General features: G+C 25.3%; 6 protein-coding genes across 17 annotated transcripts; 2 read left to right on the forward strand and 4 right to left on the reverse strand.

Moving 5' to 3' along the window:
* The first annotated feature begins 17 nt into the window (after nucleotides 1-17).
* On the forward strand, nucleotides 18-4,240 carry LOC124424126 (28S ribosomal protein S23, mitochondrial). 5 transcript variants are annotated; one of them, XM_046962728.1, is made up of 5 exons: nucleotides 18-143; nucleotides 3,414-3,461; nucleotides 3,536-3,697; nucleotides 3,778-3,883; nucleotides 3,972-4,240. In XM_046962728.1, the coding sequence occupies exons 2-5, from the start codon at nucleotides 3,418-3,420 to the stop codon at nucleotides 4,047-4,049; spliced, it is 390 nt and encodes a 129-aa protein (XP_046818684.1). In that variant the 5' UTR covers nucleotides 18-143; nucleotides 3,414-3,417; the 3' UTR covers nucleotides 4,050-4,240. The 5 variants fall into 5 exon arrangements, with proteins under 5 accessions (XP_046818684.1, XP_046818693.1, XP_046818703.1 ...); XM_046962737.1 differs by lacking the exon at nucleotides 18-143 and adding an exon at nucleotides 176-194; XM_046962747.1 differs by lacking the exon at nucleotides 18-143 and adding an exon at nucleotides 2,715-2,849.
* Nucleotides 1,553-2,944, reverse strand: LOC124424113 (deoxyhypusine hydroxylase). Its single transcript, XM_046962699.1, has 3 exons — nucleotides 2,665-2,944; nucleotides 2,240-2,560; nucleotides 1,553-2,067 (listed from the first exon to the last, which is right to left on the reverse strand). The coding sequence occupies exons 1-3, from the start codon at nucleotides 2,942-2,944 to the stop codon at nucleotides 1,757-1,759; spliced, it is 912 nt and encodes a 303-aa protein (XP_046818655.1). The 3' UTR covers nucleotides 1,553-1,756.
* LOC124424099 (protein HID1) lies at nucleotides 3,977-8,239 on the reverse strand. The gene is made up of 12 exons (XM_046962651.1): nucleotides 7,952-8,239; nucleotides 7,380-7,739; nucleotides 7,239-7,292; nucleotides 6,952-7,175; nucleotides 6,621-6,862; nucleotides 6,313-6,543; nucleotides 6,107-6,232; nucleotides 5,773-6,029; nucleotides 5,450-5,693; nucleotides 5,238-5,383; nucleotides 4,995-5,161; nucleotides 3,977-4,934 (listed from the first exon to the last, which is right to left on the reverse strand). Exons 1-12 carry the CDS (start codon nucleotides 8,015-8,017, stop codon nucleotides 4,712-4,714), a joined length of 2,340 nt encoding a protein of 779 aa, XP_046818607.1. The 5' UTR covers nucleotides 8,018-8,239; the 3' UTR covers nucleotides 3,977-4,711.
* A 140-nt stretch (nucleotides 8,240-8,379) lies between these two features.
* Nucleotides 8,380-10,148, reverse strand: LOC124425036 (tRNA N(3)-methylcytidine methyltransferase METTL2). 4 transcript variants are annotated; one of them, XM_046964813.1, is made up of 6 exons: nucleotides 9,911-10,148; nucleotides 9,596-9,748; nucleotides 9,203-9,517; nucleotides 9,008-9,121; nucleotides 8,801-8,907; nucleotides 8,380-8,664 (listed from the first exon to the last, which is right to left on the reverse strand). In XM_046964813.1, exons 1-6 carry the CDS (start codon nucleotides 10,018-10,020, stop codon nucleotides 8,495-8,497), a joined length of 969 nt encoding a protein of 322 aa, XP_046820769.1. In that variant the 5' UTR covers nucleotides 10,021-10,148; the 3' UTR covers nucleotides 8,380-8,494. The 4 variants fall into 4 exon arrangements, with proteins under 4 accessions (XP_046820769.1, XP_046820761.1, XP_046820785.1 ...); XM_046964805.1 differs by having other exon boundaries at nucleotides 8,735-8,907; XM_046964829.1 differs by having other exon boundaries at nucleotides 8,735-8,907; nucleotides 9,596-9,804; nucleotides 9,911-10,051.
* Nucleotides 10,149-10,220: 72 nt separating this feature from the next.
* LOC124425057 (RPII140-upstream gene protein) lies at nucleotides 10,221-12,093 on the forward strand. Of its 4 annotated transcripts, none has more exons than XM_046964842.1 (5): nucleotides 10,221-10,349; nucleotides 10,765-10,942; nucleotides 11,026-11,280; nucleotides 11,360-11,608; nucleotides 11,784-12,093. In XM_046964842.1, the coding sequence occupies exons 2-5, from the start codon at nucleotides 10,791-10,793 to the stop codon at nucleotides 11,905-11,907; spliced, it is 780 nt and encodes a 259-aa protein (XP_046820798.1). In that variant the 5' UTR covers nucleotides 10,221-10,349; nucleotides 10,765-10,790; the 3' UTR covers nucleotides 11,908-12,093. The 4 variants fall into 4 exon arrangements, with proteins under 4 accessions (XP_046820798.1, XP_046820807.1, XP_046820815.1 ...); XM_046964851.1 differs by having other exon boundaries at nucleotides 10,334-10,461; XM_046964859.1 differs by lacking the exon at nucleotides 10,221-10,349 and adding an exon at nucleotides 10,355-10,413.
* On the reverse strand, nucleotides 11,919-17,873 carry LOC124425027 (twinfilin). Of its 2 annotated transcripts, none has more exons than XM_046964782.1 (5): nucleotides 17,703-17,872; nucleotides 17,497-17,574; nucleotides 16,601-17,260; nucleotides 16,395-16,513; nucleotides 11,919-12,761 (listed from the first exon to the last, which is right to left on the reverse strand). In XM_046964782.1, exons 1-5 carry the CDS (start codon nucleotides 17,725-17,727, stop codon nucleotides 12,591-12,593), a joined length of 1,053 nt encoding a protein of 350 aa, XP_046820738.1. In that variant the 5' UTR covers nucleotides 17,728-17,872; the 3' UTR covers nucleotides 11,919-12,590. The 2 variants fall into 2 exon arrangements, with proteins under 2 accessions (XP_046820738.1, XP_046820747.1); XM_046964791.1 differs by lacking the exon at nucleotides 11,919-12,761 and adding an exon at nucleotides 13,015-16,010 and having other exon boundaries at nucleotides 17,703-17,873.
* Between the last annotated feature and the right edge of the window lie 542 nt (nucleotides 17,874-18,415).

The raw sequence follows: 18,415 nt of genomic DNA on the forward strand, positions 1-18,415 counted from the left end.
ATTCGCTTGATCTCTAAAATGGCTAAGCTACAAGATACACGTTCTTTCGTTATAAATAGATAATACTTTTTCGCTGGTATAGGGCCTTTCAATTGTGTCTCGTCTTTTGACGTATCACTGGTTATTTCCTTACTTCTCACAAGGTTGTCGTACTATTCCCACCAACAAAGTCCCGTATTTTCGTTTTATGTCATGTACTTATCTATGCTTTTTTCTTTTTCTCTTTTCTCTCTTTCTATCTTTCTCTCTCATTCTTCTTCATTGCATTTAGAACGATGTAACAAATTAAAACATATAACGAGATAGAACAATTAACATGTTTAGAGAGATTATTGTAATTACATTAAGAATAATATACACTTGAATGAACTAACAAAATAAGATATTATTTTTGACATATAGAAAGTGGATACGTATCTATTCCTATATTTGATCACATAACTCAGCGATATTTACAATAACGTTGTTTACTTGACTAATACATTAGTCCAAAGAGAGTCTAGTCGTTCAATTTAAATTGCAAATTTTTTAGTAACGCTACTACGCTTTTATGAAATAAAATTCATGATATAGACTTTTTCAAAATCTATCTGCTAGAATACATGAACTTACCTTTTTATTCTTATTACATATTTTATCCAATTCCTGCAGTTTTTCACAATATATGTTTGTCAAATATATTATCTTATTGAGTAGACAATCAAAACAATTTATTTGAATCGTAATTCTATCATTATATTAGGTAATTCTTCTATAAGAATTTTTAATAAATCAGTCATGAAGTTTTGAAAATAATATCTTTATTTATTTATTATGTTTAATTTGATATTAAATAAATTTAGTTTTATATGTTTAATTCTGTTTTTGATATAACTAGTATTTAATAGTAAATGTAAACTTCAAACTCTCTTGCAATCAATGTCATATCTTTATGAATTATTGCAATATATGATAATAGATATTCATTTTGTAAAGGTATATTATAATAATTCATAAGCAGAGTATTTATGATAATACATTTAGTTGCAAATTTTTGCTTAACCTTTGATTTTTGCACAAAATCTGGAATTATTTCATTTACAAAATATTTGGCACATTGAGGATGATTATGAAATAACCTCTGAATGTTATAATTAATTAAACTAACATAAGCTATATTATTTACCTTAATGAAATACAAAATATTTACACAGTACAAAAAGCGGAACTATAAAATATAATATCAGTATCCACTATTTTTTAAATTCTTTTTAAAACTTTTGTATCTTTATATCTTATTTGTTCAATTACTTCTCTTCTGTTTATTACTTTATTATATATTACTTTATTTTATTATATACTAAGACAGTCATTTATCTTTAAAACGAAGTAGATATCTAATGACAAAGATTTTAAAACTTCTCAAATACCTATAAATATGGAAAACACTGAATTTTTCCATTTCTATAAAATATAGTAGTTTTTTTGTTTAATGATATCAATTAAAATTAGAATTTTTCTTAATTCTTAGTGTTTATATATTTTTATTTCAAAATAAATAGCAATATTATTTTACTTTTTATTTCATTTATTTGCCATGTGAATAATTATATCTTTATTACATTAATATAAATTCTTATTATATATATAAGTACAAAATATGTAAGATCTTTACTTATTTCTTATGTAATATGGATTTTTTTGTAAAACAAAGCATTTTCTATTATCCAGAAGATAGAAGAACATCAATCATAGTTTATGATTTAATATTTATAATCTATGCTTTAATTTTTGTCAGTGTATTAGCGTATTGAAATTCAAAACTGTTTTCATATTCACACATATCTAGAGCAATGACACAACTTTCTCTCACAACCTGCTTACTATCTTGAAGATATTGATTTAAAATTTGAAGACAATCAGGAGTAGCAATAGCTCCTAATGCTTCTGCACATTCATGACGTACCATTTCATTTTCTTCTATATCTTCAAGAGAAGCTTGTAAATAAGGGATAGAAACCTCTTCTTGGAGTTGACCAAGAACAAATGCAATTTCATGTCTAAATAAGGCACTACCTGCTTTTAATCCTACAGAGAAAAATTATAATATATTTATTAAAAACAGTTATATGATACATATGTATTAAATATTATATATATGTATTAAATATTATATATATATATATATATATATATATATATATATATATTATATATATGTATTAAATATGATATATATGTATTAAATATTCCTGTTTACCTTCACTAAGAGCAAGGATGCTTTCTTGTGATCGCAAATTTCTTAAAGCAAACATTGCACGATATCTATCAAATAATGATTTATTTTCATCTAGTAATGTTTTCTTTAGATTATGAATATCAGTGATTTCTGCTGGTGGAGCAGGATCAATAGACATATATGGACTTTTTAATAAATTTTCTTGACAATCATTTGATTGTAACCATTTTAAGCGTTTCAAGGCTAATTCACATGTTTCTGCAATTTCGGGTATAAGACTTTTACTATACTGATCTAATAATGGTATAACTGACATGTCTCCAATAGCACCCAATGCTTCTCCTGATTAAAAGACAAAAATTAAAGAACAGTTATCATGTTTTTATGAGTACAATTATAATTATATATTGGATTCGATATTATTTTGCATCAATAAAAAGATATACCTGCTTCGTGACGGACCATAGGTTCCTGTTTGTCATCTTTTAATACATCAATTAAAACAGATATTGCTAAAGGATCTTGCATTTGACCAAGGCAATATGCAAGTTCATGTTTTAATAATGCAGATTTATCTTTAAAACCTTCACGTATTTGTTCAATAGCTATTGAACCTCCAATATTTTTCAAAGTAAATAATGCACGAAATCGTTCTTTAAGTGGTCTGTCTTCATCCTTTAATACATTACCTATAGCCACTATTTCTTTTTCACTAATATCTAGCATTTTTCTGCGGTAAATTAATATACTAGTGAATTATTATCAATTATTTATTAATGATTTAAAAACTATATAAGAAAAAATATAATATATGTATGATATTAATGCAATCAATTTAATTGAGAAATCATTTCTCTTTAATTATTTTTTATAAGTTTCAATTACTAAACATTTCACATATGTTTATAGTTTTAGAAAATCTTGGTTTTATTCACATGTGATGTGATATGAACTCATACTAATCCAAAATTTTCTTAGAAATTTTAATTAACCTATGCAGTTTTTGCGGTAGAATATATGCTCTTATTGGTCACATTATCTCTGTGATGTAGGTAGTGCTTTATAACATAACCTATAATTTTCTTAGAAGAATTTGCAAGTATATACTATAATGCAGCATAAGGAATATTCATGTATTTGTTAGTTACAGGATATTGTATTAAATTGTTAAATTTTAATATTTTTAATTATTAAGCATAATGGCTCAAACAAGAGTGGAAAAAGTCGGAACTATTTATACGAGGTAAGACCTCAAATTTTATTATAAATTAATCATTTTTGTACATAAACTTTTATTTACTTTTATTATTGTTATAGAATTTCATCATTAATATATGGAGGTGCAAAGGCTGAAACAGGAAAACCACTGTGGTATACCATATATGAAGCATTTCCACCCAAATATGAACCAAAATATGATAGAGTTACACCATATATACCAATAAGACCGATCTATTATAAAGAAGACGTTATACGCGCGTAAGAAGTTATACAATATACAAACCACGGCTTTATTAAAAGCTCTTATTAATGTAATTTTAAATATTTCTATTTTATAGACGATTTCACCAGGATTGTAAAAATCTAGATCTAATAAACTTAAGTAATAAAAAATATCCGTCACAAACAAAGAAATTTCTTGATACATATAATGAATTACGAATGGTAATTAGTATGGATAAAAATATTTTTGATTAATCCATCAAATCATTAATAAAACATCTGGATTTAAATAATAAAATTTTGTTTATAGCTCAATTTGTCTGATGAGGCAGCTTATGAACAGGCACTAGAAAAATTTAATTTTAGTTCAGCAAATATAGAAGATTAAAAACAATCAAAAAAACAAAAATAATATGTAATATGACGTATAGACATTTTATTTTTAGTTAATATATAATACACTCATGGTATTTACTCTTTCATAAAAGGGAATAGTTAATCTTATTTGTAATAAATATGTATGCGTAATAAAATATATGAAACATAATACATTAAATACAAATATGAATATGCATTAAATGAACATAATTTTGTGTAGATACTTGTGTAATATCATAACTTGTGTTATGATATTAATTTATAATCTTATTAAAAGCATCAATATTCTTTAAATAAAAGAGACAAATAAAATGAGCCTTTCTATTGATATTACAACATATGATTATTTAAAAATGTAGACACAATGACAAGTATTAATTATGGTATAAATAATAAATTACTTTGTATGGTTAAATGCTTGAATGATGAAATTACATAAGAAAATATTTGCACCATTTTCTTGCCAAAATCCTATATCTATAAAAAATTTTTGCATTTATTGTTTTCTTTCATTAAATACAATGCAAAACATTAAAATTCCATTGAATAAGTTAATTTTAAGTAGTAGTAATAATCTGCATATACTACATTTGCAATATAAACATTTTATGTAAATAATAATGTAAATTGCTAATTACTGTAAACTGATTTATATCTTTAGATACATAATATTTAGACTCTTTGTATTTCAAATAATTTAACATCTGTATCATACCAAATAGGTGGTTCAACATTTCTAAGGTAAATTACTCCCCACATATAAGTTCTAAACCAAGCAGTCGTCCCAGCATTAGCTTGGTATCTTCTAATGAGAATAGGATGTGGAACTGGCAAAAGACCTACTAATGTACCATGTTGTAAAAATTTTAAAATTTCACTCTCATCTGTTAAACCCCTGTGAAGATTGGTCATTTAATATATAGGTTTTATAGAAAATATATTAATGAATACATACTTGTCAATACATATTTTTTCTACTTGAGGAACAAGAACTTGCAATAATCGCATAATAGTTTGTAATGGAAGTTTACTTTTCCATTGATATACCCATTCACTAGAAGGAACCCACTGATTGGCATTGTTAGATATATTTGTCTGCTCAGCTACTCTGATTCCCCCTTTCTGAATGTGAATACATTATATATTACATATTGATATGTACAAATATTTATATACAAATATAAAAATATATGCATACTGGTATTATAGAATTTGATTTATTTGATGGAGCTGTATCAGTTGCATTATCTAAAGAATTCTGAAGATTATTAGTTTTCCCAATATCTACATTCACTGAAGGACTTAATGGATGTGCTGATTCTTTTTCTGTCATTTTTTCTATACCTGCAAAGATTAAAAAAATGTATGTATTGGTACTTTTATTTATAGCTTTTTATAGATATGTATTACCTGGAGTTTCCAATAAAGAAGCTTTTAAAGTTCCTGGTTCTGCAGGCAGAGCAGGATGAGATCCTTCCATTGTAGTTTCACTAGTATTTTCATTATATGTACTTGTTGGTACATGTCGCTGTTGTCTTTTACTAAGAGACTTAGCAATTGTATTACAATCACTTGGTAAATTTGCTAATGCATAGAATACTTGTCTCTTACGTATTATTGTATAAACCAGATTACTATTTCCATCAAATTGATACTAACAATACAAATAATAATTGAGTTATTAAAAAACAGATATATACAAAATTCTTTTGTGTAATATATAGTAAAATTACCTGAATTATATTATTAAAAATTTCTAAAAGAAAAAATACTAAATGATGATTAGTAGGTGCAGAAAATAAGAACCATGGTGTACTAAATGCTTCGAGTAAATGTAATAATTTAGTGCTGGCCACCATAGAAAGAGTTTTAAGATAAGGAGAAACATTTACTAAAATTGTAAGAAGACAGTCAAACAATGGTTGTAATCTTTGATGTCCTGTTGTAATAATTTTATGAAAAACTGTTACTAGTAGATCAGCATGAGTGCCTATGTACAAAAAAAAATTAAATTTCAATAGTTCTATATATTTTTTAAATTTCAAGGGAATAGAATAGCTAGTTTACCTGTAAAAACTGGAATGTCCATAGGTACTGTAGCAGTATATGGTTTATTCAATCTAACTCCAAAATTACGTTCTCCACTTAACAGAAGCAAAATAAATACACCTATGTGCATTAATCCAACACGTGCTACAATATAAGATATTATCAACTAGATAGTAAATTTAATAATATAAATAATATAACACATAATAGTTATTGATATTTACATTGATCTGCACGAGAATCGTTGAGATGATAAAGTATGGGGACTAATACCTCAAGTACATCTGAACTTTTAAGTACATAATATAAAAATTTTTTATTATAATCACACATCTTCCAAAAGAATACTAATAATTCTTGATGAAAATGTACTTTCTTTGTTGAATTAGGTAGATATGTCTGCATTAATGGATTATTTAATAATCTTGTGATTCCTTTTAATACAAATTGAAAATCTGTAAAAAAGAAATACTTAATAAAAAATATTAAATATTATAGAAAATAAATATATAGAACAATTCATAATAACTACCTTCATCACGATGAATACGACTCAAATAATTAATAAAAAGATTATCTCCAATAGAGCCCTCTTCCGCTGGAATCTCACCAGATGTATCATGATCTAAAGTGACTATAAGAATCTGTAAAGCAACATCCACTAGTGGCTCCAAAGAATCAGTAAATAAAAGGTGATTGTAAGGTACTCCTAGACCAACTGGATCATAAGCACATACTGTATTTAAGAGTGATGTGAACATAGGCAAAGCATGTCTATTAAAAAAAAGTAATTATAAACACAAAATGTGTAAAACAATCAAAATTATCAGACTCTCTAACATCATAATTCTTAAAGATTTTACCTATTTTCAGTACTAGTTAAGCGTTGAATCCATTTATTTGGTGTGATTGACAAATCCATTGGAGGATTGTACATGGTTTCACTAAAGCATGTCAATAACAATTTTAATAATTCTGTTCGATTTGAATCTAAAATTGAATATCTGGGTGGGGAATGTGCAAATCCTACTCCTGCTTCCCAAATATATTCGCAACTATCTATTGATTGCAATTCTTCTGCTTTATCCTATCAAAAAAGTTAATTTAGTAAATTAAAAATTAATATCTAATTGAGATGCAACGCACTTACAGGTCCTGACTTTCTATTGGCAGCTACTGTAAAATCTGGACAAAATAGTAGATCCTATAAGAAAATGTTTATTTTTAATACCAGGAAAATAATGATACACATATTATTACATATTACACTTACTTATTAATATTTACTTACACAAAGTGCATTTAATAAAGAATGTGCTAATGGTATACTTTCTTCTTCTTCTTTTCCTGGTAAACTAGACCAAAAGAATCCTTTCCAATCAGGATCTTCAAAAATATAAGGTAATAATCGTGTAAGTAAACGGCAACAATTCAAAACTGTTTGATGTTCTCTTTGCGTTCTACAACTATTATCAACAGCTTTAACCAATTTTTCTACTGCTTTATAACATAATGTCGCTAAATTGGATGGCGCTTCTTCTCTTAAAATTCGGATTTCAGAAGCTGGAATTAAAGTAAAGATGTCTTGCACATTGGTCACATTTTCAGACCAAAATTGATCCCAGAAAGTGTCATTAGATGCTTCAATCACCTATAATGCAAATACGTTTTAAATAAAAGGCAATATATATATAAAAAGCATATAATTTTGTAACAATATCTACTTAAACATAAAAATGTTATTCTTTTTTTTGTTTACAAAAGTACTTATCAAAATAAAAAGTAACATGTCTTATAATCGCTTGACATATTGAAACGTCAGATTATAATTTATTTCATATGAAAGATATTACGTGTTGTCACCTGAGTTTTAGAGGTTAATTGGACAACGGCTTTACGAAAATTCAATTTTGTATCAGCATTTCCCATAGTGTTGATGTATTATAAAATTATAAGTTTTCAGCACTACAAGAAGAAATTAATCTACCTGTATACGTTGGACTATATCTGTATACTAACAGACTAAGCATGAAGAATTGTCGCCATGTTGCGACTACCATGCCATCTAAACATGATTACTTAAACTAACTTTTTTAATTGTATAAATGAATTATCAATTGATAATACAGAATTGTCAATATTATGTATGCCCAAATAATAATTTTAGTGTAAAATATTCCAAAAAAATTTCGAATATCGAAATTCGTTAATATTTAAAACGATACTAAAATAAATTTGTGATACAATAAAGATTAATAATAATTGTAAATATATGTAAAATAAAGTTAGGATTTTTTATTATGATGTTATTTTTATTGTTTAATTACTTTCTGATGTTACTTAAATTATTGTTAAATTATGTCGAATATAAACTTTAATAAAAATAGATAAAATATTATTTCTGGCTTATTCTATATCTCTGTATCCTATATCATCAATATATTTTTTACGGTATTTTCCTTGAACCCAAACTCTATACATTTTTAGTTGTTTTCCTCGATTTACTTGTAATCTCCTGTCGACTAAATTTTGCTCTTCAATGAAACCATTACTAGTAAATAATGTTCTTACATCACCTAAAATAAATTGATATGACGAAATTAAATATTTAGATATGCCCAAATCTTTCCATAAAATTTTTGTTACCTTGTGTAAAAAAGTATACTCTAGTACCGTCTCCACGAACATAAAAATTTTCTGATAAACAACTACCTTTCTTAAATCTCAATTGTGTTAAATCATATCTTCCATAATCTCTAAACAGAACTAATCCTCCAGGTTTTAAATAGAGATTTATTTTTTTAATAACATGTTTCATCCTTCAAATGTGAAATAAAATAAAATTAATTTCAATATATATAAATGATATAAATTTCATCGACTTTAAATGCAGTAAAAATTATAGTCATTTTAACATACTTATCTGGATGTATAGCTGAAAGAACAAATATTAGGACAATTATGTAAAGACTTTCAGGTTCAAATGGTACTATCCATTCTTCTTGGGTTACATCAAGAACAAATGCTTTGCATCTATAAATAATTAAATATTAGTAAATGTGTAATATTTCAAATAATATAATATTTAATTAATTTAAATAATATTCTATGAACCTTGTTGTATCATAAGCCGGATTCTGTTGTAATATATCAATTGCTTTTGTAGAGAAATCACAACAATACACAAACAAGTTTGGATCTGTATTATATAAAAGTATTGGAAATACTGTATTTCCTACACCACAACCAATTTCTAAGATTTTATTTGAAGCTATACATGGTGTATTAAGAACATGTGTATATGTATCTTCATCGCTATTATGATCATTTGTGACAATAGCTCTCATTGGTTGCATATGGTTCTGTTTTACTGTGTCAGGAGCTAATTCTGGAAATTCTGTGAGCAACCAATGTCTATCTTTAAAAAATCTAAAATATTATAAATAAATGATATTTTAATAAATCAATGCTAAATACAATACTTAGAAAAAATTGTTTGATATGTACCTATTATTGTGAATTCCATAAAATTTGTTCCAATATTTATCAGCTTCATTCTCATATTTCAATAATGTTTCCATTGATAATGTAACAATGGAATTATCATTTACTTTGATTTGGGCTAATTCTTCCTGTTCCTTATTCCAAACAACATTATCCCTTTAAAAATGCTATCATTATATATTCAAGTTTAGTAAGACTCAGAAGAATGAATACTATGTAACCAACATTAGATTATATAAATAGAAATGTACATAATATGAAAAAATGTTATTATAACAATATTTATAAATAAATAAAAAATATCCATGATATAATTACCATGCATTATGACAAAACACGTCATCATCATTTGATAAAACGCGGTTTCCAAACTGAGGTCTTTTTTGTGTTAACTTTTCTTCATGTTTTACTTCTGATGTATCAGTCATGATTAAATGTTATAAATATGCAGTAATAATATGAAAAAATATTTATTTTCGTTATGTAATGTATTTTTACAAAAATTTACATAACATTATAATTTTTTATTTATAATATAATATGAATTTCTTTTATATTTCATATATCATGACATTACAGTTTTTTCTTAATAGATAGAAGTTATTAAATCTAAATATTATAGTATATACTTCAACACACTAAATTGAACATATTGTCTTTCAGATTACAAATATGTCTACAATAGAATACAAAATACAACGCCATCTTTGTATTTTAGTTTTCACTCAAGTGTATATATATAATTCTGAAAACTCTGGTATATAAATATTTACAAAAATGAATATTTTTTATCTTTTGTTAATGTTCGAAAATAAATAATTGTTAGTGCATAAATACACGTGTAATTCTCGATAATTATTACAACAAATGTAGGAGTTATTTATTTTTTGTGTGTCAGGACATTAATCAATAATGTTTTAAAAGACAAAATATAGTTATCTATTATTTATCTCTGTCTTTTAAAATTTAATTTAACATTTATTACGAGACGTACATTTCATTTTGATGAAATTCTGTATCTAAAATTACAATTTAATTATCTTAGCGTTAATATTTTTCTGTGTATAATATCATTTTTTATTAAAAATGGAATAAAATTCATCGTTATTGGACATTAACGGTTATGGTAGCGCAATTTATTAACATTTAATTCATATGATTTTTATGAATAGGTTAAGCAATTTCAAAGAGCGGCAACATGTTAAATATTACAAAAATAAGAAGACCTTTAATCATGGCTATATTCCCACTTAGAGATTTATTGAGAAAATATGATGTACCTAAAAATCCAATTGTTAATCAAATAGAAGATACTCCTATGGGAAGGATAAAAAAAATATTTATTTCTACGTAAGACTTTTAACATTTTTCAAAATTATTGACAGTGGTTAATCAAGAGATATAAATTATTTATATACATTTATTATGTATAGTGAATATGAACCTATCAGCAAAGAACTGCAAAGTTTAATTAACTTCACCAGTACTGCAGCTTTGGTTGGCATAGTGGTGGGTGGAGTAATATATACACAAGGAGCTTTACAAAAATTTATAGATAATAACGAAGCAACACGTTTTTATAGCCAAATCGATGCACAGCGAGCATTACAAACTAATATTACACTACAGTTCGCCAAGGGTGCTTATATGTTTAGCTGGAGATTAACTCTTTTTTGTGGCATTTATGAGTAAAATCAATTATAATTACAAATTCATCTATGATATTTAGTATGTTGTACCAATGAATTATTAATGAATTTATTTTAGATTTATTCGAATGATATTGACAGCATATTATGGGAAATCTTCAATTCTACATTATATGATTGGAGCTGGCATTGCTGGATTTTTATTTAAATTATCATTTGGTTTAAAAGGTTCATTAATTGGTCTAGTTACTGGTACTGTTCTTGGAGGTATTGGTGGTTCTATTATTTTGTTGTTCATTAAACTAACAGGGACGACACTAGAAGATTTTCAGCATATACAAAGTTACTGGTCTTATAAAAGAAATGAGTAAGTATTCAGTATCACAATTTTCTCTAAAACTTTGTTTGAATATTAATATTCAAATATTAAATTACCTATTAATTCAATAAATTATAATGATATCATGCTGATCTATATAAATATTTATTGCATTATGTTTATATATACTTACATTTAAATATATTTTTAATTTACATTAAAGAGCATATAAACAAATAATTGGCAAATATTTAGAAGAGGAATCTGAAGAAACAAAGTTATTACACAAACAAAATAAAGATATGCAAATAGAATTATCTAGGATGGAAAAAGAAACCAACAACTAGATAAACAGAAATTATGTGTGGATATGTATAGAATATATTATGTAAATATAATGTAACAATATTTTTAAATTGTCATACAATCATCATTTAAAATTTAAATATATTATTGCAGTATATACAAAATATTCAACCCTTTAATCTATAGAGCAATAATGAGTTGAATAAATCGTAACTGATCATTATAAATCTTTGTTTTTATTTAATGCTTAATAAAATCAACATACTGTTAAGTAAATTCATATTTTGCTAAAAGCGTATCTCTTTATACGTCACATGTAGTATATTGGTATTATATGTAAATTGTATATATTCAACAAATAATATTATTTTAAAAAAATTTGTTATGAAATATAATCATTAATTCAATAATAAAATAACATTGAATACAATAACTTTTTACATGATTTTGAAATAAATAAGTAAGGAGTATTAATTTATCGAGTTTCACTACTTACAGAATAGGCTTGATTTGATAAGATATGAATGAATTACAAAGAAAAATCTTTTTTGCTTGACAAAATATAGATGAATATGATACTTATAGGCATTTTTCTTCATATTTCTATACAATGTCCAATCTTTGTGAATACTTGTTTTAATACTAATACAATCTTATATTTGTAATTACTATCATACTATGACCCTGCTTATATTTAATACAAATAAGTATGTTATTGATTTATTCAAGTGTCTTGATCTAAGGTACCTAATTCCTGTACCTTGGTTATACGTTTGGCACCTCTGTTTGGTGGTCCCTTTGGTTTGGCAAATTTTGGCCGATGTAAACTGACTTTTGGATGTAATTCCTCTTGCAAAAATCCTTCAGTTAGTTCCTTTCCATCATCTATTTCAAGCTACATAAGTAACATTTAAAAATAATATTATTGTATAAAGTCATAACAAAAAAAATACATCCATTATATGATATAATTAAAATTTGTAAAGAATATAAAGTCGGCCTATTCTGTAAGCGGAATTATATACGCGTGCCTTCAAATTTTAATAATACTAATTACATACCAGTTTGAAGATGCATCGGGTTGTGGTTGTTAGAAATCCAGTATAGTATATATATTTGGAAAAAAAATTGAAATATTAAACTGTAGATTTATATTGCATGTTACTTTATTTCTATACCATATGTAATATTGGCAAGATATATAGTCTATTTTATCATGAAGAACCTATAGATATAATGTGTGAAATAATTAAAAAATAATAATATTAAAAACTTACAGAATAGGCCTGGTATATAGTAATATCGATAAAATTATATATCCAGGCAAAAGTGCGCATTGTATAAAGATCTAAAATAAAATATACATATCACCTGTTCAGAGGTTTATACAAATATTGATTTACTAGTTATAAATTTTGTAAAATTAAAATATGAGCCAAACTCTTTTTTAATATCCTCTGGAATGCAAATGGCACAGCATATGATTATTATTTATTTTATATAATTATGATTTAAATCCAATTTTTATTTTTCAATAAATATCAATTGTATTATATTTAAGAAATTAACATATGTACAATAAATTTTTCCTGTTATCTTTTCTATATAATTTAAATATGCTGTGAAATTTTTTATATTACTGTAATATCACTAAAACAAAAGGAAAATTGAAGAATTTGACTCACTCATTTAACTATGAACACGAAAATTTGGCCAAATTGTTGTAGCCATTTACTTATACCTTGGACGAAAATTGTTAAGATGTTTATAAAAAGCTACAAGAGATAAAAAAATACAGATCACAAAAAATAGAATGACTCTTGAATATTTTGTAGCTGCCTATGAAATTACAGTCACACCAGCTGTACATTATGTATTTATAACATTTGGAGATTCCTAAAAATATAGTATATATCAAATTTTTATATATTTGACTAAATACTAATATAATATAAAATACCAATTTACTCGTCTTGGAGTTAAATAACAAAATATTTATTAGCATATACATATGCTAAATAAAAATTGTAATCATTGCAGATTTATAGCAAGTATTAATGATAGGCTCATGTTACATTGATATATATAAAAAAGAATCATGTATCCATTTTATTTTTATAAAACTAATTCTACAAAATGGATACAAAAAAATATTATATGTGCTTTATTCAAATTTGTTGTAGTTTAGATAATAAGAATACATTGTGCATACTTTATTATATAGATGCATAATTGCAGTTTGTACGTTTTATGTTTATAACAGATCTATGACTATCAGAATTGAATTGAATGCCTAAATAGGCAATATATGTATACTTGACTTAAAAACAAAATTGGAAAAATAATAGTTAACATTAATTTCAGCAACACAGCTGGTGGGACATGCTAATATCAGTCTTATTAATTACATGTATTTATGGAATTTAATATTCTGTGTCGTTTAGAAATAGTAGAGCGTATAATGTATACTAACATTGTATGTGATCATTTGTAAAGAAATTGTATTCACAGTATATGTCATTATTGATTTATGAAGCTGTCACTTTACTATTATTATGCTCAAAAGACACAGAGAAATTAGATGAGCAGCATCTGCTAACAAGAGCAATTGGAATTTACTCTCTAACTCTCTTATAATCATATATGATATATAGATTACCAAAAACATTTACAAAAATCATGATAACATATTTTACTAAGACCTATATGAAAGTTTTAATGAATTTGAAAGCCAAGCCTTAAAATTCCATTCATAAAAATTAAATTTATAATAATAAAGATTTATATATCTGTATGTATGTATGTATGTATGTATACATATATACAGACATACACACACTCGTATCACCATTTTTAGGACTAGGAACAAATCAAGACTTGATGTGTTAGAATTCCACATTTTCTAGGAATATGTAATAATAATGTATACAGTATATAGAACATAAAAATAAAATCACTATTAAAGGAACTATAAAGTGCAAAATCTTATTGCATTAAATTAATATCTTATACCAATATCTTTGATATTGCATTGCAATTTTTGTTTCATAAAACAATTATACTTTATTAAATCTTAAAGTGTTTAAATTTTAATATTAATTATTGAATATTTGAATATTTCATTGAAGGCTTAACTTTCAACAACATTAAACCACATTAAGCAGTCATATTTAAATATATAATGTAATATTAAATGAATGATAATTCATACACCTTTCATAAGTCAACAAGAATTTTACGTTATGAAATTTTTCATCATTGATTCTCCTAGTGATGGGATATTAATGTATAGTATTGTACATGTTTAACAAGAGCAAAATAATAATTATGCAATCTAAATATTTCTTAAATATTATTTAAATTTTTTACGATAGATAAGTTTTAAAAGTTCTGCTAAAATGAGAACTACTAAGCCATCATACTCTGATACTATTCATATTTCAATATAATATATATATACATGTTTTTATCATCACATCATTTTCATTTTTCATTTCATCTAAAAACATTGCTCTTACTTCATTTAAAAAAATTTCATCCATTTAAAAGTCTCCATTGTGAATTAAAAATAATTCACTCCCATCACTCCCATCACTGGAGTGGTCATACTTATTATATAATTTTGACGAGTATTGATACAATAATATCCTTTTAAAATTTAGAAAAATACACAGCTTAGTCTACTCTGTTTTCTTATATAATTATATATATCACGATGATCAAGTAATATTAAACGTTGATAAACACCATTAAATCATAAAACTTCTCCAAATATGTAGAATATATATGATCTTATAATTCACTATGACATACTGAATTTGTATTATAGTATATAATTTTAATAATGTATTCAACGTCAATGTTATGCTATCACAAATTCAGAATTTATAAACGAAACTATTATGCCCCGAGCATCACAATCATTTCTGGTTATGTAAAGCATATAAACAATTGGCAAGCAAAAGGCCCTATAAATCAGTTAACTTAAGACACACGATCTCTTCTGCTTTGACTTTTTCTCTGGCATCGATTGAGTAGGCGCACAAGGTGTTGATGGAGTTGCAGGTGTTATTGTAGTTGTTTCTTTTATAGTTGGAGGATCTTCCAACATATCTGCCAACTCCTCGCCACTATTTACTTCCAACTAGTACCAATCATATTTGTTTAAAATTATTTTATTCCATTTATCATGTTGTACTATCCTTTTTATAATCATCTTCATTATTATTTTATACAAATTGCAACCACTTTACAATTGTCTTATTTTTAATTAACATACATAGTATAATAACATTTTCTTCTTAAAAATACAACTGTTATGCCGTGTTTGTTTTTTATGAATTAGCAAAGTAAGATTATTTTATTTATAAAGCAGGTATTCTGAGTATCTCTTGTATTAAAATGTATATGATTTTATTATTTTTAACATTCCATAAAAAAAAATAAAAGAATCAGAAAATATAAAATAACATTAACAGAAATTGTCAGAATACCATAAGTATATTAAATAATATTTTCAACTACTAACCTTTTTTGTTATATTCACCCCTAGAGATTGAATAAGGTCAAGAAGTGGAGCTTTACAGGAAGAATACAACATCCTTTCTTTGATACTGCAACTATATCCTGGCATACTATATATGAAGACTAAAAATATATTAATTTTAGTTTTGTAAATATTTTTTTTATAACTCAATGAATTTATGAATTCATTCATAAATAAATAGAATTAACCTATGCATTCCATATAATCTCCTTCATTTGTATGTTTGAAATTATAAAGATGGTATCTAGCTGAATCAGATGGAACTTTGGTAGGTAATTTATCCAATGAAACATCACAAGCTGTGACTAAATGGATTTTTTCTTCTTCTATATCAATTTTTAATTGAACATATTCATACATGCCTTTACCAAATTCTGTAATTATTTTTTTAGCTTCATCCGTAACAGGAAATGCAACACCACTTAATGTTTGATGCCTTGTTTCAACGCTGTAGTCAGTATTAATAGTAGTCTTTTTCAATTCTGCTAATTCTTCTTCTGCTGTAGTTAAAGGTGCTGGAGCTGCATTATTTTTTTTATGTTTATGATAACCTTCTAATGTAATGTCTTCAGGAACAGTTCCATGTAATTCTTCTTTAATACATGAGGTACCAAATTCTTGTTTCAAAGTAGCTTTTGTGGATGCATATAACATTTTTTGTCTTACTGGAGCTGTGTCAGGTGACCAAGATATAAACAACCAATCATAACCAGAATCTGTAGATTTTGTATCAAGCCGATAAAGAATATATGCAGGTTGATTTTCAAGAATTAAAGGTTTAATCATTTTATCGTAATCATCATGCCATTTATTTGCAGGCTTATTAAAAGTTGCAGGAACTAATTCTTCTATAAAATAATATTAATTATGATCAGTATAAAGCATGTCAAAAGTAATATCTATATTCAACATACAACTTTCCACCTTAGATCATTCATATCACGTGTCAAATTTCATGCCATAATAACAATAAGGATTTTACCACATTACTTAGAAAAAATAAATAAAATATTATAAACGCATCTAATATATCAAATTAAATAAGAAATTATTAATAAAAATGTATGAAATAACATACACATACCGTTTTCTATAGACACCTTTAATACACGTATTTTTCCATCTCTGCATTTAGAAAAAATTTTTTTCAAAGCATCGTTTGCTACAAAAAAAATAACCATTCTAGAATATATTTATTAAGCTATAAATCTAAGGTTAAACAATTATAAAGTATAAAATTCTAACTTCTTTGAAATATCGTATGTTGTTTAAATCTTTATTTCTAATCACCTTTTATACCCGTTTGATGCGACATGATTTTTAACTTGTATCCAAAATTCCCAGTTGGATTGCTACACTCTTTTACTTTCTCTTCTATCTAAAAGAATCGACTTAGGAGAAATACTACCTCTTATCTTGCTTACGGTACCATATGTTGGATGCTTTCTGATGATTTCCGTTTACAAGACTATTAGCGACTCCTATGTTAACTCTTGTCGAAGCTCTCAATAAGATAAATTTAAAGTTTCGATGTGTTAACAGTTTATGCATGAAAGTCAAGCTATATCATATAACACAGGTATTTCGAAGCAAAGAAAACGAAATTAATCGTATAATTAAGATCTTTCTACTTTTTATATTGTTTTCGTTTCTTTTCTCAATTATTTATATTTTTTTGTTTTTATTTGCATTTATATTTCATTTTTTTATCTCATATAATTCTTAGTAAAATTCCCTACATTTGAATTTTTGTCGTTTTTTTTTCTTTTGAAGCATTTATATCAAGTATAAAATTGATTTTTATAATAATAAAGATAGTTCAAATCGCATTTGTTAAAAAAATGATTGTAAAACATGTATCGTGAAATATAAATCAAATTCTTAGTAAACAATTAATGTACGTATTAACATACTTCACTTTCTTAACGAAAATTAAGTAACGATTTCAAAAATAGTGATATATTTAAGTAGCGACAATTTTATATAAAATAAAATTATTGTAC

This window comes from Vespa crabro, chromosome 1 (assembly GCF_910589235.1).
Source record: "Vespa crabro chromosome 1, iyVesCrab1.2, whole genome shotgun sequence".
Lineage (NCBI taxonomy): Eukaryota > Metazoa > Arthropoda > Insecta > Hymenoptera > Vespidae > Vespa > Vespa crabro.

Excerpts from the sequence above, each read along its gene's own strand:
- LOC124424113 (XM_046962699.1), bottom strand. The coding sequence starts at position 2,944 with ATGCTAGATATTAGTGAAAAAGAAATAGTGGCTATAGGTAATGTATTA. Across the intron at positions 2,561-2,664 it reads TATGGTCCGTCACGAAGCAG|GAGAAGCATTGGGTGCTATT; the intron begins GTATATCTTTTT and ends TCTTTTAATCAG. Across the intron at positions 2,068-2,239 it reads CATCCTTGCTCTTAGTGAAG|GATTAAAAGCAGGTAGTGCC; the intron begins GTAAACAGGAAT and ends TTTTCTCTGTAG.
- LOC124424126 (XM_046962728.1), top strand. The coding sequence starts at position 3,418 with ATGGCTCAAACAAGAGTGGAAAAAGTCGGAACTATTTATACGAG. Across the intron at positions 3,462-3,535 it reads GTCGGAACTATTTATACGAG|AATTTCATCATTAATATATG; the intron begins GTAAGACCTCAA and ends TTATTGTTATAG. Across the intron at positions 3,884-3,971 it reads CATATAATGAATTACGAATG|CTCAATTTGTCTGATGAGGC; the intron begins GTAATTAGTATG and ends TTTTGTTTATAG.
- LOC124424099 (XM_046962651.1), bottom strand. The coding sequence starts at position 8,017 with ATGGGAAATGCTGATACAAAATTGAATTTTCGTAAAGCCGTTGTCCAA. Across the intron at positions 7,176-7,238 it reads CCAATAGAAAGTCAGGACCT|GATAAAGCAGAAGAATTGCA; the intron begins GTAAGTGCGTTG and ends CTTTTTTGATAG. Across the intron at positions 6,030-6,106 it reads GGACATTCCAGTTTTTACAG|GCACTCATGCTGATCTACTA; the intron begins GTAAACTAGCTA and ends TTTTGTACATAG.
- LOC124425036 (XM_046964805.1), bottom strand. The coding sequence starts at position 10,020 with ATGACTGATACATCAGAAGTAAAACATGAAGAAAAGTTAACACAAAAA. Across the intron at positions 9,749-9,910 it reads GTGTTTTGTCATAATGCATG|GGATAATGTTGTTTGGAATA; the intron begins GTAATTATATCA and ends GCATTTTTAAAG. Across the intron at positions 8,665-8,734 it reads AGTATACTTTTTTACACAAG|GTGATGTAAGAACATTATTT; the intron begins GTAACAAAAATT and ends AATTTATTTTAG.
- LOC124425057 (XM_046964842.1), top strand. The coding sequence starts at position 10,791 with ATGTTAAATATTACAAAAATAAGAAGACCTTTAATCATGGCTATATTC. Across the intron at positions 10,943-11,025 it reads AAAAAAATATTTATTTCTAC|TGAATATGAACCTATCAGCA; the intron begins GTAAGACTTTTA and ends TATTATGTATAG. Across the intron at positions 11,609-11,783 it reads TGGTCTTATAAAAGAAATGA|AGCATATAAACAAATAATTG; the intron begins GTAAGTATTCAG and ends TTTACATTAAAG.
- LOC124425027 (XM_046964782.1), bottom strand. The coding sequence starts at position 17,727 with ATGTCGCATCAAACGGGTATAAAAG. Across the intron at positions 17,575-17,702 it reads GCATCAAACGGGTATAAAAG|CAAACGATGCTTTGAAAAAA; the intron begins GTGATTAGAAAT and ends TTTTTTTTGTAG. Across the intron at positions 16,514-16,600 it reads AGATTATATGGAATGCATAG|TCTTCATATATAGTATGCCA; the intron begins GTTAATTCTATT and ends ATATATTTTTAG.